The 14,212-nt window shown below is 42.0% G+C and overlaps 1 protein-coding gene across 4 annotated transcripts in view; it reads right to left on the reverse strand.

Annotated features, from left to right (window-relative positions):
• LOC143352538 (uncharacterized) overlaps nucleotides 1-12,752 on the reverse strand; it is a 28,779-nt gene extending 16,027 nt beyond the window's left edge. For 2 of the 4 annotated variants that reach the window (XM_076785125.1, XM_076785127.1), the window contains exons 1-3: nucleotides 12,634-12,752; nucleotides 9,492-9,598; nucleotides 4,753-4,854 (exon numbers count right to left, since the gene is read on the reverse strand). In XM_076785125.1, coding sequence (XP_076641240.1) covers nucleotides 4,753-4,854; nucleotides 9,492-9,581 — 192 coding nt within the window. In that variant the 5' untranslated portion in view covers nucleotides 9,582-9,598; nucleotides 12,634-12,752. Of the gene's footprint in view, nucleotides 1-4,752; nucleotides 4,855-9,491; nucleotides 9,599-12,626 lie in introns of all 4 variants that reach the window. The other 2 variants (XM_076785124.1, XM_076785123.1) reach the window with 2 other exon arrangements.
• Nucleotides 12,753-14,212: the final 1,460 nt, after the last annotated feature.

The raw sequence follows: 14,212 nt of genomic DNA on the forward strand, positions 1-14,212 counted from the left end.
ATCAATAAAATTTAGCCTAGAACGCACTGTTGTTTGAAACGATTAATACAGCAAATGAAATTCAGTGTTATCTCGGAGATACTTTGCAACAGAAATTTTTTACAAACATCAAGAAACAGCAAATGAGCCGTAACAGTATGGTTGGTTATCAAAGTCGCGTACACCCGGTCGACTGTATGTAGAGGTATGCTGATTTTGTTAATCCTGCTTTCCGTTTTACGTTGAACGAATTTCTCCCTCAATTTGCACCACGATTTACGACTCGCGAGCTCCTCGTCCAAGCAGCTCGAAGAGCATTCAGTCCGCAACTTGCTCCGCGTTCACAGCTATTCATTGTCAGCGATTTCTACTTATAGTTTGTCAAGATAGCGGTTAGGAACGCGTTCGAGCGTTTCTTCGATTCGATGGCGATCGAGCGGAACAGAGATTAGGTGGCGCGTGTTCTCGCGATGTCTCGTGATCGGGAAACGCGCCGACGATTTTATTAGTTGGACAAACTGAAGCGCTAATGAACCAGATTACTCAATTAGCGAACGATTTCCAATCTTGGATCCGCCGGAAAGTTAAGCCAAACTATGTTACACTATGCTGAATTTGCGCGCACGTCTTGCTGGTGCCTTTGGTCAAAAAATCCAAAAACCAAAGCAAACACATAAGTGCAAATTTAGTATAGTACACACTAGTGGACAAGATTATGAGACACTGAAAATGATAGAAATATGAGCTTAATATTGCTTGCATATTAAACAGGATTTTATGTGAAACAGAACATTTAATTGTATCCAACGTCTTCAGAAAAATTAAATGTCTGATGCAAGAGACTTTCACCTTGAATAAAAATAATGGAACTTCACGCGAACAAAATTATAAGACACTAACAAGATTTTAATCATTTCGAAATTCTTCTTTCTTGTTGATTCAATTGAAAATTTCATGCGTTACAATTGCGTTGAGTTAGTTGCAAATAAACATTCTTTCTCTAATGCTGTTTAACATAAGCACGATATAAATCTTATATTTCAATAATGCAGTCCACTATTGCAGTACAGTATAGCTTGCTATACCAGTGAATCAGAAGTCCAAATTCATTGGGAATCGTATGGCAACAACTCCGGTGTACATCCAGGGTTGCCAAAGCAGCCAAAGCAGCCTTGTATGAAATGCATTGTATTCACTGATAATTAAATCGAGAGCACTGTTCGCTCATCGATCACAATCTCATTCACTCCTCTCGACACCTCCACGAACACTTTCGACTCAACAATATTAAATCAATATTATTCGCTTCGGAACATTCGAAAGCCTTCGAACCGCTTGACGGAACATCCCCTCCAACATCAACGATGATAGGTGACAGATGGATCACTCGCCCGGAAGAAAGCCAACAGAGTAAACCGTACAACAAGAGAAGGAGAGAGAAAGTCAATGATCGGTGAAAGAATGTTCGAGGCGAAGGCTCGTCGACGTTTCGTTCGCAGCAAAGGTCGTCGACGTCCTCCGTCGTCTGAGATCGACCACGATCTCAGTCAAAGATCACCTTCGCTAAAGCTTGTGATGAGTCGAAAGCGAGAAAAGAAGGAAGCTGTCGAGAACCTTCGACAGTCGCAGCTTCATGATCCTTCGACGGATCCTTCGGCATCTCTGAAGACGATGTGAAGACACAGAGAGATAGAAACACAAAGAGAAACAACGTGGGCGTGACAGACGAGATAACACAGAACATAGTAGAAAGATGAAGAGAGTTAGCAGACGATAGAAGAATAGTGCACAAGAGAAGAAGAATCTGCCGCAGCAGTCCCGATTGCGCGGTGTCAATCCTCGTCACGCGACGATCGTTGACGATCGCTGGATCATTGACCTCCAAGGTTTTACCGAGCTGGTCGCGACATGGTCACGCCAGCGAGTTGTCTTGGGTGCTGTCGGTTGTGGGCACGGTGTGCTGCGGACCCGGGGTGGTCGACGAGTTGTTCGTCGTCTCGTTGTCCTCGTCCTCGTCCGGCGGGAATGTCGGCAACGAGATCGAGACCTTAGAGCCGTTCGAGCTGGTCGATTTGAACCCGGCGTCCTCGTCGTCGTCGTCGTCGTCGTCGAATGGCGACGCGGCGGTCACCGTCGACCCGTCATTCGACCCGCGTCCTTCGCCGCCGGACTGGTTATTCCCGAGGAAATTCTGCAGCAACGTAGGCCCGAGGACTCGGATCACCTCCGCGACTATCGAGTTCACCTTTTGTTCGATCATCTAGAAAACAACGGCTCTTAGCTGGATCGAAATGCACCTGGCTCGTTCCACCTCGAGGACGACGATATCGAGGATCTATGGAGGACCGGGTCTGATACTTTCGGATCTAGTATTGGCGATTCTCTGTCGGTGGATCGTGTTCTTGCAGGTCCAATTCAACATCGAGTGCTCGTTTATAGGACCGATTTCGCTTTTATTTTATTTTATTTTATTTTTTTTTTTTTTTTTGAGAACGATGAATGTGATGGTGTTAGCCTTCGTGTTGTCTACAGAAGGTTAACTCGATGGAAGGTTATCGAGATTGTTGTCGTTCGTGCTGGGAGACCAGGAGAATGACCGTCGAACGATCGATGCGAGGATCGTGTTGGAAGACAGTGCTTTTAGGTTGATTTGATCGAGATTGTATCTTCCGTTGGGCACCGATCAGGTGTACCTCAACGTCCGTCAGCATTTAAATTTGGTACCGTCTCTCTTTAGTGTTATCATCGTACCGTCTCTTCAGTGTTATTATACTATTATCGTAAGACATTGTAAAAAGTCTGTTTGCTATTAGTACCGCGCAAAGACATTGTAAACTGTCACTTGTTCTGTAGTTTGCGCAACGTTGTTGCAACATTGAATTTGTAGGTATATTATTTTTGTCATGTCAGTTAATATTGGATTGGCTAGAAAATCTTGCTATTTTTCTTTCCAGTCCAGTAATGACACAGTACTCACTGTGATGTTACTACATTATCTTCTCTAATCGAAGAGTCATTGATATTCCGAATAGTAGAGCGAATTCATTTACGATGCTAGTATAATTCGTCTCAACTTGACCATTTTATATACGAAATTATATATCTCGTTGGAACGACATAGAATTTAGATAAGGTTCAGATAATCGAGGTTCTACTATTCTGTTTTGAATAAGTACAATGCTGTTCATAATATTCTTATATCATAGCATAGTACAATTGAATAAAATTGGCGATATTAACATATAAATTGTGGATCTTTGTGCAACATTGAAATTGTCCAACTCGATTGTGAGAAACGGAAGCTAAATGAATGTACATTTTTTCTGTTAACAATTTTAATAATCCGAAACTAATGTAACAGTATTAAATTCTTTTAACGTCTTTCAATTTTGTCTTTGATCGGTTCGCTTTTGTCGCAGATGCATAAAATCCACAGTCTATACAAATCTCACGATAGTTGAATGAGACAAAATAAAATTTTCATTTATGTCTTGAAACATGGAATAAGATCTCACAGCCAACCCAATATAGAAGCTGTAATATTAAAACGTTCCATACTTTCCACAGCCAACCATAAGTGTCTGGGTTACGGACGTTGCGTACACATTACCGGTGTGTATAATAAAGTCGAAGTATAATTATTATTGTTTGCGCAAGCGGCTTGACGCGCGGAAGAAATTCCGAATGCATTTGAAGAATCGAACGCGCAACTTTCTTGGGAAGAATGCCAATTCGGTGTGAACAATTTCTCCTCGGCTATCGAGAGACGTTCTCTGCATTTTGTATATACACCCTAACTCGGAGAGGCTCGTTCATGTTTATTAATTGACTAATAAAGAAACGAACTCTTTCTCTCTCTCTCTCTCTCTCTCTCTCTCTCTCTCTCTCTCTCTCCTCGGCTGGAAGACGTATCCGTGGAATCTCTTTTACTCGCTTCCGCTTTTAAAAATGAAATTTTCTAGGAATCAACGAACTTCTAATTGTCTGCGAATGCCCGCCAGTTAATTAGTATTATGATATATCTCTACGGTTTCCCCATCTGCTGCGATACAATCTCGAGGACGCCCACAGTCCTCTTATGCGGGTATAATTGGATCGACCGACGATTCCGGGATTTCGAAGGATTCAGGATCCCACATGGAAGTGTCAATTGTTGTCAGTGAACGCGTACTGTCAATTAGAAAAATCTATGCTTGGCGTAGTTCGAATATTTCAGGCAGGAAAACAGGTTCTGCATATTTTATGGACGGTAAATAATTGATTAGACAAAATTAGATGGATCCTGAAGAAAATTATACTATTTTTGTAATTGTTAAAGTAGGGACGTATGTAAATTTTAAACAGTCGACAGGAGAATATAAATAAAAATTGTAGGTTGGGTAAAATTTGGGTAAAAATAAATGAATACGAAGATAGGCACATGTGAATATTTTAAATAGATGCCAGAAGTCTATTAGAACGAATAGGAATTATCAGGAAAAAATGAACACGAAGGTAGAGACGAATGATGATTTTAAACATAAAATGTCAAATTTCTCCTGACAAACTATCAGGGGTAATAAAACGTGCAAAATCCGTGTTTCTCCCTCAAATATTAGGACTCGTCAGGCATTGTAGACACTTGCAATTGACAGTCGCGTAAAACGTCATTCAAGTTGCTCCACCACCGCAAATATTCGCGCCTGTCGGTGGGATCCGCAAGGCTACGGGGGGCTCTAATGATCCTGGCCGTCAGCAGGACTTCACTGCGTCATTTGTTCAGCAGTGGCTCACCTGAGAAATTTCGGGGAAGAGTTCCCGCAGGATACCGATCGTCCGTTTGCTTCTTAGGGCGACATCGTTGTCGGCTTCGACGACCATCAGCCGATCGAGTGCCTGAAAACAGTTTCCCTTTGTCCCTGCAGTCTGTTTGTCCACTTCCCCCAAATTCATCCTCCGAAAACCCGTGCGAAAGAAGTTCCTCATTCATCAATTTGATCGATCACGAATTTCCTCATTCGCGAATTTTATCACTCATGAATTGCATTGCGCATGAATTTCATAGCGCACGAACTGCATCGTTTACGAATCCCTACGTTCACGAATTGCATCCATCACGAATTCCAGCGTTCACGAATCTCTTCGAGATTAAATAGACGGTAAGAAATGATCGTTTTGCCAGCAACGAGGAAGTGTGCGATCCGCTGTTTAGCCGGAAACCTCGTTGAAAGTGTCCGAGACGCGTTGACCGAACTGCGTTGCATAATCGCCGGCGACTGCGTCGAGTGTTTGGCGATTTACGGGCGGCAATTTTCGAATTACGCGAAATCGGCTGAGAACACGTGCTCGACGGTAAACCGAACGCAATAGAAGGAAACCGTCCCGCGAAACGGCGCGGCGGAACTGCACCGTTGCGTACAACAATAACCCGAACCGTGGTTATGAGTTGAAACGTCAGGATTGCGTATTATTAGACGAGCGGCCGTATTAGTGCCGCTACAGTTTACTATAACAGACTCCCGGGAGCCGGGTTACGTGTTACGTTTGTTTGCTCTGTTCACCTCGAGTCGACAAAACCCGTGCAATTAACGCCAGAACTACCGACTAATAAATACAACTGATGAATATTGCTTTGTAATAATGACAAGACTACATCTATCCAAACCTAATACCATTTTTATTCTAACATGCGCTTCAGTGAAAAAGTTCATTCAAAAAGTTCTGATGAAAACATTTTTATAATTTCAGTAATTGTGAAGGAAAAATTAGAAACCAGTCATTTTGACTGGTTCGGTAGTTCTAGTGTTAAAAAAGAAACGAACGAAAACCCCGGTTGCAAAAGACGCTAAGCGTTCGAACGAATTAATTGTTGCTCGAACGGTCCTCTTGGACCGTCTAAAAACGTTGCTCAATCCGGTTAGCGTGGTTCACTTTCCCTGAAATCACGTTCGACCAGCTGTTACGATACTCCCGTGTGTTACAGTTACGCTCGCAGTCTCTTGCCGATTCGTTGTATTTCCATACGCCGGTGAAATTATCCCATCGGAAATCGGAACTTTCGAATAATCGATCCTACGGTAACTAGTCGAGCTGTTATGGATGATACAGGAAACGTTTCCAAGCCACTTTCGAGAGTCTATCGTGGATACCTTTCTCCGTATATTGTTGAAGAGACTAGCCCCGATTTATACCGGTGATTAATAAGGGGATTCGTCGAACGATCGAGATTAGAAGCGCTCGACCACGCGTTCAAGTCTCCGGGGCTACTGTGTCACTGTGTAACGCGCGTTCAAGTCTCCCGGGACTATGGCGGCGCAGCGTTTGCGCTCGAACTTAACACCGAACCAGCGCCGGTCAAATAGACCGGTCTGAAATATTTGATTTTGTAATTCTTGAAATTAAAACGATACTCCCATTCGAAATATTTGAATGCAATTCTTCGTCCAAGCAGATGTTGAGATAAAAATCGCACAAACTCTAAATCAATTCAGTCGTTCCGTTTCTATTACGCAGCACAGACTTGGTAATGTTAGTGGTATTAATCTTTGAAGATTCGTTTAACAAATTTCTGAAATACCATCACACAGAGGTAAAAATATTTTAAAAAAAGAAAAGAAAAGTACAGTTGACAGTGACGCAAAATCCTCCTAAAAGTATGGACTCCTAAGAAATGACATCACTATTCGCCTCGGAAAACGAGCAGAATTGTTCGTTTTCTCAGCTGTTTACGAAAACGAAGTTTGGGAACCACTGGCGCCGACGGTGTGCCCCAAGAATCAGAGATCAGAGAGAGGTTGGAACACGCGTGCACGCTCACGCACGCGCTTTCCATTGGGCATCGATCGAGCGAAGAAAGTGTCCGGTGTAGCTTGAGCGAGTGTTCGCGGCCAGTGAAAGTGTCGGGTACCGAAGAAGAGAGCCGGTCTGCCGTCCCGTATTTTCGTTGGACTGTACCACGCTCAAAACCGCATCGGAATTGCCTGTACCGGCACCTCAATAACAATAAACGCTTCCGAGGATGATCGAAGGTCGCCGGATGACTCAATGATTCGCCGAATTCGTCGGGCGAAAACGTCGCTGAGAGCGAACGCTTGTCGTTAGACAGGAAACACGACTCGCGTCATGAGTCGCAAAGCATTAAACGATCCTGTCGACGGATCGGAGACCTCGAATCGAAGAGGAGAAAGAAGGAGAAGTGAGAATAATCGCGAGTTTCGCGACGCGATGGTTCGCCGAGGTCGTAGCACTCGTCCCGAGTGAAAGAGCACTCCGTCGAAAGTGAAATATCATCTCCGGTCACCGAATCGATCGCCTCGGTCCAACGATCGACGGCGAACGACCGTTTCGGACGACGAAATCCAGCCGAGAACTTTCGCAACGATTCGCAACGAACTCTCCTCGGCTGGCTTTATCTTCGCAATTAACCGGTCGCGGTTGTCGCTTGATGGCGAATTTTCTTCTCCCTAAACCGGACTTTCTCCGATTCCGGAGTTCCCCATTTTTCGAATGATTCGACGATCGTGCTAGCCCAGTGACACAGAGAAAGCGATCGTTACGGGATCGTTATGCAATATTCTGTTCTCGTGCGAATTAATACTTCACCGACTTCGAAAGGTCAGCTGTATGTATGTACAGTAAAGTCTTGATCTAAGCCCAGTCCTCGCGTCCGTGATGTGACATAGATCGTGCAGGGCTACTATTTCCTTGTGACATACCGTCAATTAAACCACTAAATACGTTTATTGTCATTTTAATCAGAAAAATGCTAAGTTGGTGAAAGTCCCATAGAAAAATAATGAAAAATAAAGAAGTTTTGTAATTGCTTTAGTAGTGGTTCACACCGATATACCCGACCCGGTATCGTATTACAGCTCCGAACTTCTTGGCCCCTCGCGAGGTATACCCCCAGTGGAGGGGATAGGGGAACTGACTAAGATCGTGTAGCTCCGTTCGGCTTAGATCAAGACTTTACTGTACTGGCATTTTATTTTGAACACTTGGGTACGGAGAATTTAAGTCTTTCTAGTAGCATGTAAAATTCAAGAGTTTTGGGACTTTGATAGTTGAGTAGTTGATAAGTCTAATTAACTGTTTCTACACTGATTAATCGAGGGATTAATCGATGATATTGTATTGTATATAGTGGCATTCTGTTTTGAGAAAATTGAGCATGGAAAATTTAAAGAATGACCTTTCTACTGACTGCTCATGAAATTGAAGAATTTGTTTGGGTATTTGAGGATGAAGGTGCCACGATACAAATAGGGGAAAGTTGGTAGAAGTAACTGGCTTCTAAATTGGGCACTATCTGTAATTCCTTGCTGATTAGCATTACAAGCAATGCTACTCCAATCGAACATTTTCGAGATACATCGTTAGATTGGACCTGACTCGTTGTTCGTTGTTAATTGGTACCAGTAGTAGTACTGGGAATGCTTCTCTTTTCCAAGATGCATGAATTGATTTGACCTCGGCAAAACGTTTCTTTGAAGATTAAAGAAGATTCAGCTGAAGATTGTGGTTGCAGCGCGCCTTTCTTTGAACATTCTTATGGTTTTGAAAGAAAGATGTGAAGCGGAGAATTTTGTAGACTGTCGATACCATCTTTAAAATGTTAAAAATTCTTTCTTGTTACTTTCTAACGTAAATAGTTTCTGTCAAAGAATCTTTATCGACGGAAGTGTGAAGAACTCAAAATGCTTAGACTATATTCTCTTCTATAAATATAAAACAGAATTGTTAGCATTAAAGAATAATTATCTGGAAAAGCACCTACGCTACGTCTTCAATAATTGCAAAACAAGAAATCTACAATGAGTCACTGAGATTTATCTAAGACATCTACTGTCGTAACACAGACATAAATCCTCAGAAAACATTGTCTGTTTGTAAAATGCATAACAATGAAAGGTTGAACGCCCACCGCACAAGACAAACAACGTTTCCAGGTTAAAACGAACACAAAACGTTCTTAAAAACTATCCAGTCATAAAAGACACGTGCTGCGGTGAGACAGGGCAATCTAATCGCCATAACACAATCTCTTCCGCCAACAACGAAAGCCTACGACGAAAAACACGCGTCCAATTCAGTTCACACTAGGGTAAGCGACCCAATTACTGCGGGTGCGTATATTAATTACACTTCTTTTTAAAGCATAATGAATGTTAAAAAAGAGATATTAAATTTTTTCATTGAAATTAGTTAATATAGTTGTTAGATATCTCTTTTTCAATATTCATTGTGTTTCAAAAATAAGTGTAATTAATATAGGCACAGTAATCGGTACGCCCACAGTAATGTCCCTTACCCTATATCGCAACTTCAAACATTAGAACTATGCAACACTGCTTGCATCCCACTGAAAACCTTTGTAAACCTATTCGACAATCAACCGATTGATCGAAAATACTAGTGGACACCTGTAACGTCAAGGTGGACGTCGAGTCGAATACAAAATTGCAGCAGCGACTCGATAAATTTTCATCTCGAATGTCAATTTCGTTCGTCGATCATGCTCCTCATTCTCTTACCTCGGATCGAAGGCGTTCTCCTTCGGGAAGCGGGTGCGAGCTGACCAGAGCCACGCAGAGTGCTGCTAGGATGATGACCGTGGACTTCATGTTGCCTCGAAGAGTATCTGCAAGAAGCATAATGTCGTCAGTGTGTTTTGTTCGTTGTCGAGCAAAAATTTCGACAAGGCCGGACGAAGAGAAAGGTCCGCTTGGTGCGTTACTACGTGCTCCCTGATGGACCGGAAACCGGTCAGAAGAATCGGAGGAGACAAAGACGAGTGTGCGATCCTCGGGAGGGGATCGAGCAATGGCTCCCCTTTCTCGAGCATGGATACGTTCGAAACTATCACTTTCGACCGAATGAAAGTCGAGAATGCCGTCGGCATCTCGGACGCCGGAGATTCTCCGCGAAAGATGGACTGCCGCCTCTCACAATCGACCTGCCAATTACCGGTCCATTATCTGTTACGTCCGAGACGTCGCGAAAAATTCGCTATCTCCTTGAACTCGAAAAAATTCTGCCCAAAAAACAGATTCTTTGAAAATAGCCTCTTCAATCGATTCGATCCGCGCTCTGCAATCTAGACTCTGTTTAGTTTAGAGATGTTTAGTTAAACATTCTCGAGGTAAAAATTGTATCTACTTTGATTTTCTTTATGTCCATATTCAACTCAGAATTTTTGTAACTTGTTCCTTTGACAACAAAATAAATCTCTTCTGGATGAATTCAATCTATTGCGTATTCAACTGAGAATTTTTGTAACTTGCTACTTTGGCAATATTCACTGGACCGCTTCCAAGTTAATTGAACGTGTTCAGCTAAAAATGTTTCTGCCCCGTGGTCTCACAATTCAATTGGATGCTATTTAGATCGATAGAGTCTGCATTCGCTCGAGAATATTTAGTAACTAATCAGCTTGAAATTGATTTTGAAATGATTTTACTGCACAGGGGCGTTTTAGAGAATCGATTTTTGCCGAGGAATGTTACTGTGAATCGGGGAAGCGATTCCAAGTGTTTTCCAATCGACAGACATTCCGAGGCATCTTCGAGCACCTGTTGACATCGTATTAGTTTTCCTGGCGCGCTGCACAGAGCAAACTAGAAATTCAAGTGGTATTGCAGAACGACCGATCGCCGAAACGGGTCTATAATTGCAGTAGCAGGCAGCCGGAATACAATGGTGGCGACACTGCCAGCGAATAGAGATTCAGCACGCGCGTCCCCTAACCGATGGTGCAAGATCGCCCGTTGGAGGTCGGCTATTAGCAATTTCAATTAATTGCTCGTCTCCCGATGCGGAAATCGGACTGTAAATTACCTATATATACGTATATCCAGCAACATTCTTAAAAAAAAAAAAAATACATGTAGCAGAAAATGGCCCAATCTGAACCATTTAAATCCTGAATTCAAAATAAATACTAAATAATTGATATACAACAAAAATACAGCATTCTTCATGGTGTTAAACAATTATGCACCGTGCTCTGAGCTTAGTGTAGCTACATGGCTGCGACAAAAAGAAATATTTCCTCATGGTATCAATTAATTGTGAACTATGCCCTAAGTCTAGTTTAGCTACGTATTTCTGCCAAAAGAAAAATAATAAGAACACTATTCATGGTAATGATTAATCGTTAACTGCACATAGTGTAGTTACGTATCTTCGACCAGAAAAATATTTACAGCGTCACCGGAGTGGTACCGATCGACTATGAACGAAGAATTAGGTCCAACGCAGCCACACGTAGAAATTCGGCGGCGTTCGTCTAATCCTGCGAGGATTTTCTCAGGCTTTCCAGAGAGATACAGTCGGCAGCCGACCGAAAACTATCGCACAAGTTACTTTCGAGGTCGTGGAGCGACAGCGGCAGAAAATTAGCTACACTTTTCATATCCAACGGAGAAAGGAGAGGACCGTGACAGCTGTCGAACCTTTCTCCCCGAGGGAGCAGAAAATAGCGGGACTATTTTCTGATCCGCGGGCAACGAGAGACAATGTCGAAACTTGAAGAGAAACAACACGCGAACACGTGCGTCCTCGGGGAACATGTCCAGATGCGATGTGGAAAACCGATTTTCCACACGGACGCGAGAGGCTGCCGCGCGTGTTTCGATTTTCTCCTCGAGCCCGTCGTTCTCGGCCGAGAACCACTACACCGATCATTTTCACTGAGAATCTTGGCTCGCGAATCACACTGGCGACGAACATGAACCCGAGGAGCATGCATGGACACCGTGCACGCAGGAAACTGACGGGCAAACCTCCAGAGAACTAGTTTGCAAGTCCTTGGTAACGTGCGATAAAAAATCTGCACGAAGGATCGTTGTAAAGGACATTTCCAGTGGCTTTAAAAATTTCTTAAAACTCTTAAAACTGCGTAGCTTGGTTGCCAAAATATTTTTGCCGAGGGCTTAGGATCACTTGCATTAGTGACGTTCAGTTACACTTTTCTAATTACACCCTTTACAACTTTTTCTGCGCTGGTAGAAGTTGCTTGGAACACACAGCAATATTGAACTAAAGGGATATTTTTTAGCACAAATTGTATTCGTATGATTGGAACAAATTTGTTAATAGATTTAGGGGGAGATTTTTTATTTGTGTTAATATTTTCTCGGATTCCAAGCCACTTAAATTGTCCTACATCTCAACGAAGGAAAAAATAATGCGTAACTAGAATTTAATTACAATATTGAATTACAACAAAAAATTTGTATGTCTCTTATCCGAACTAGAACTCCAACGACGGTCACCGGTGACCGTCACCCTTCATGATCTTGCTAAAACCAAAACTCCAAATTGATTTACATAAAATATATTCTCAAATGTACGCTGGTCATCTGAAAGTGACTAGAATATTCGTTTTTCGACCTTCATTTGTATAAAATTCGTAATCTAGTGTATTTCAATCTTGCAAGAAGTCACTGGCAAGTCGATCCCAAACATCGTAGCTCGTTTCCCTCTGCAATAAAGCCAACATTCGTTCGGGAGAGCTTCGCATAATGAATTTCGAGGAAGTTTAGAAATTTTGAATAATTTTTTTCAGAATCTAGGGTGCCCGACAGTTTCCCCACTGGTCACCGGAAGCCACGTGCGTCCCATTTCCGGTCACTGGGACGGACTCGTCGGCTTGTCGAGGAACTCACCACACACCGTTTATTAAATCCGTCACTCGACTAACTTTTTGAAACCGCTTCGAAAAAGAGGACCCAAAAGGAGCTCTCGGCGGCTCCTGCTCTCGTCGGCTTTTCTGTGACTGTCTGTGTAACGGAGCTTAGTGAGCGGCTTTTATTAGAAGGAGGGGCCTGGCGCCACCTCCACGCTACACTTAAGCCTCCGTCCTCTCGTCTCCTCTTTCTCTTTCTCTTGCGGCGAGTGATCCTCGAGAGAGGGATCGTCGACGATCGCTGGCCCCGAGCCTGCTCGATCGGACCGATCCACGGGCGCGAGGATGAACGGACCGGAAGTCCAATGAGAATCAGGATAATTGATCGTTATCAGTGGTCCTCGGTACATAATCGATCCTTCGTAACTGGTGGAAAGAGCCTTTATACAATTCGTTTTTTTTTTTAAACGAGAAAATTGAATTTGAAAGCCAAATTTTCTTCAATTTGAGAAAATTGAAAATTGAACTGTTTTTTCCTATGTGGAAAATTATCAGAATAATTGTCGTCGATTGTTATCAGTGGTCCTTGGAAAATTTGGATCAAAGCATAAAGATAAAACAGTGAAAACATTAACAAAATTTAAGAATATCATAGCAATATTGTCAACTTGTTGACATGATTAGGTGTCAATATATCAATTTAAATATATAATATATAATATAATATATAATATATAATATATAATTCTTTTCCCATGGACCGTTCAATTGTAGAATATTGTGTCATCCTATAAGTCGTATGTCAGTAAACTAGATATCATTTCTTATTCATCGTAAATCTTTTAAATTTCTTCTTGAAAAAATGTGATTATTTAAGGATCTATAGCCTACTTAATATATGCATATATAGCATATGAAAAGTAACATAATATTATTACATCATTAGGGAAAGAGGTTCGTTTTAGTGACAAGCAATTATCTTTAAAATGCCAGTAAAAAATATGGATGATATAATTGAGTAATGATTCGCAGAAACTTGTAATGAGGAAGTTAGTCCCTTTCGTCAGCTTCGTGTAGATTACTAAGTGTCCATGTTTTTGTCACAATTTACTATAATTTTCACGTAATTGATCATCGATCCCGATAAAGTCTTTCGTTACAGGGATCCCAGAAAACATGTGTCTGATTTTTTATACAGGAAACGTGCTTCAGTTTCATATTATGTCACGAAAAACGTGAAAAGTTCCTGCTACTTTGTGTTGCGGACAGGTTGTATCGAGCACATCATTCGAAATGTTTTTCTTTTGATTCGCGTATCTAATTATGAAACTGGTTGGTGCGTGCCCCACTCTGACGTGAAGTATCTTAAAATCTATATAAAGGCTTGCAACTTGATGAAAGTTGATCATTCTCTCCGCAGATGATCGTTGACGAAGTTCATGCATCGGCTTCGCACATTCAACTTTTTACCTTTCCGATCCATATTTTCTCGAAATAACGTTTTCAGAAAACGAAGCAGTCGTACACGATGTTTGTTACAATTTCTACCAGAAATTGCATTTTCTTTTAGCTGAGATATTTAGTATACTGTAAACAAATTTGTTTAATGGTAGGGAAAGGTTGCAG

Source organism: Halictus rubicundus, chromosome 3 (genome assembly GCF_050948215.1).
Source record: "Halictus rubicundus isolate RS-2024b chromosome 3, iyHalRubi1_principal, whole genome shotgun sequence".
NCBI classification, from domain to species: domain Eukaryota; kingdom Metazoa; phylum Arthropoda; class Insecta; order Hymenoptera; family Halictidae; genus Halictus; species Halictus rubicundus.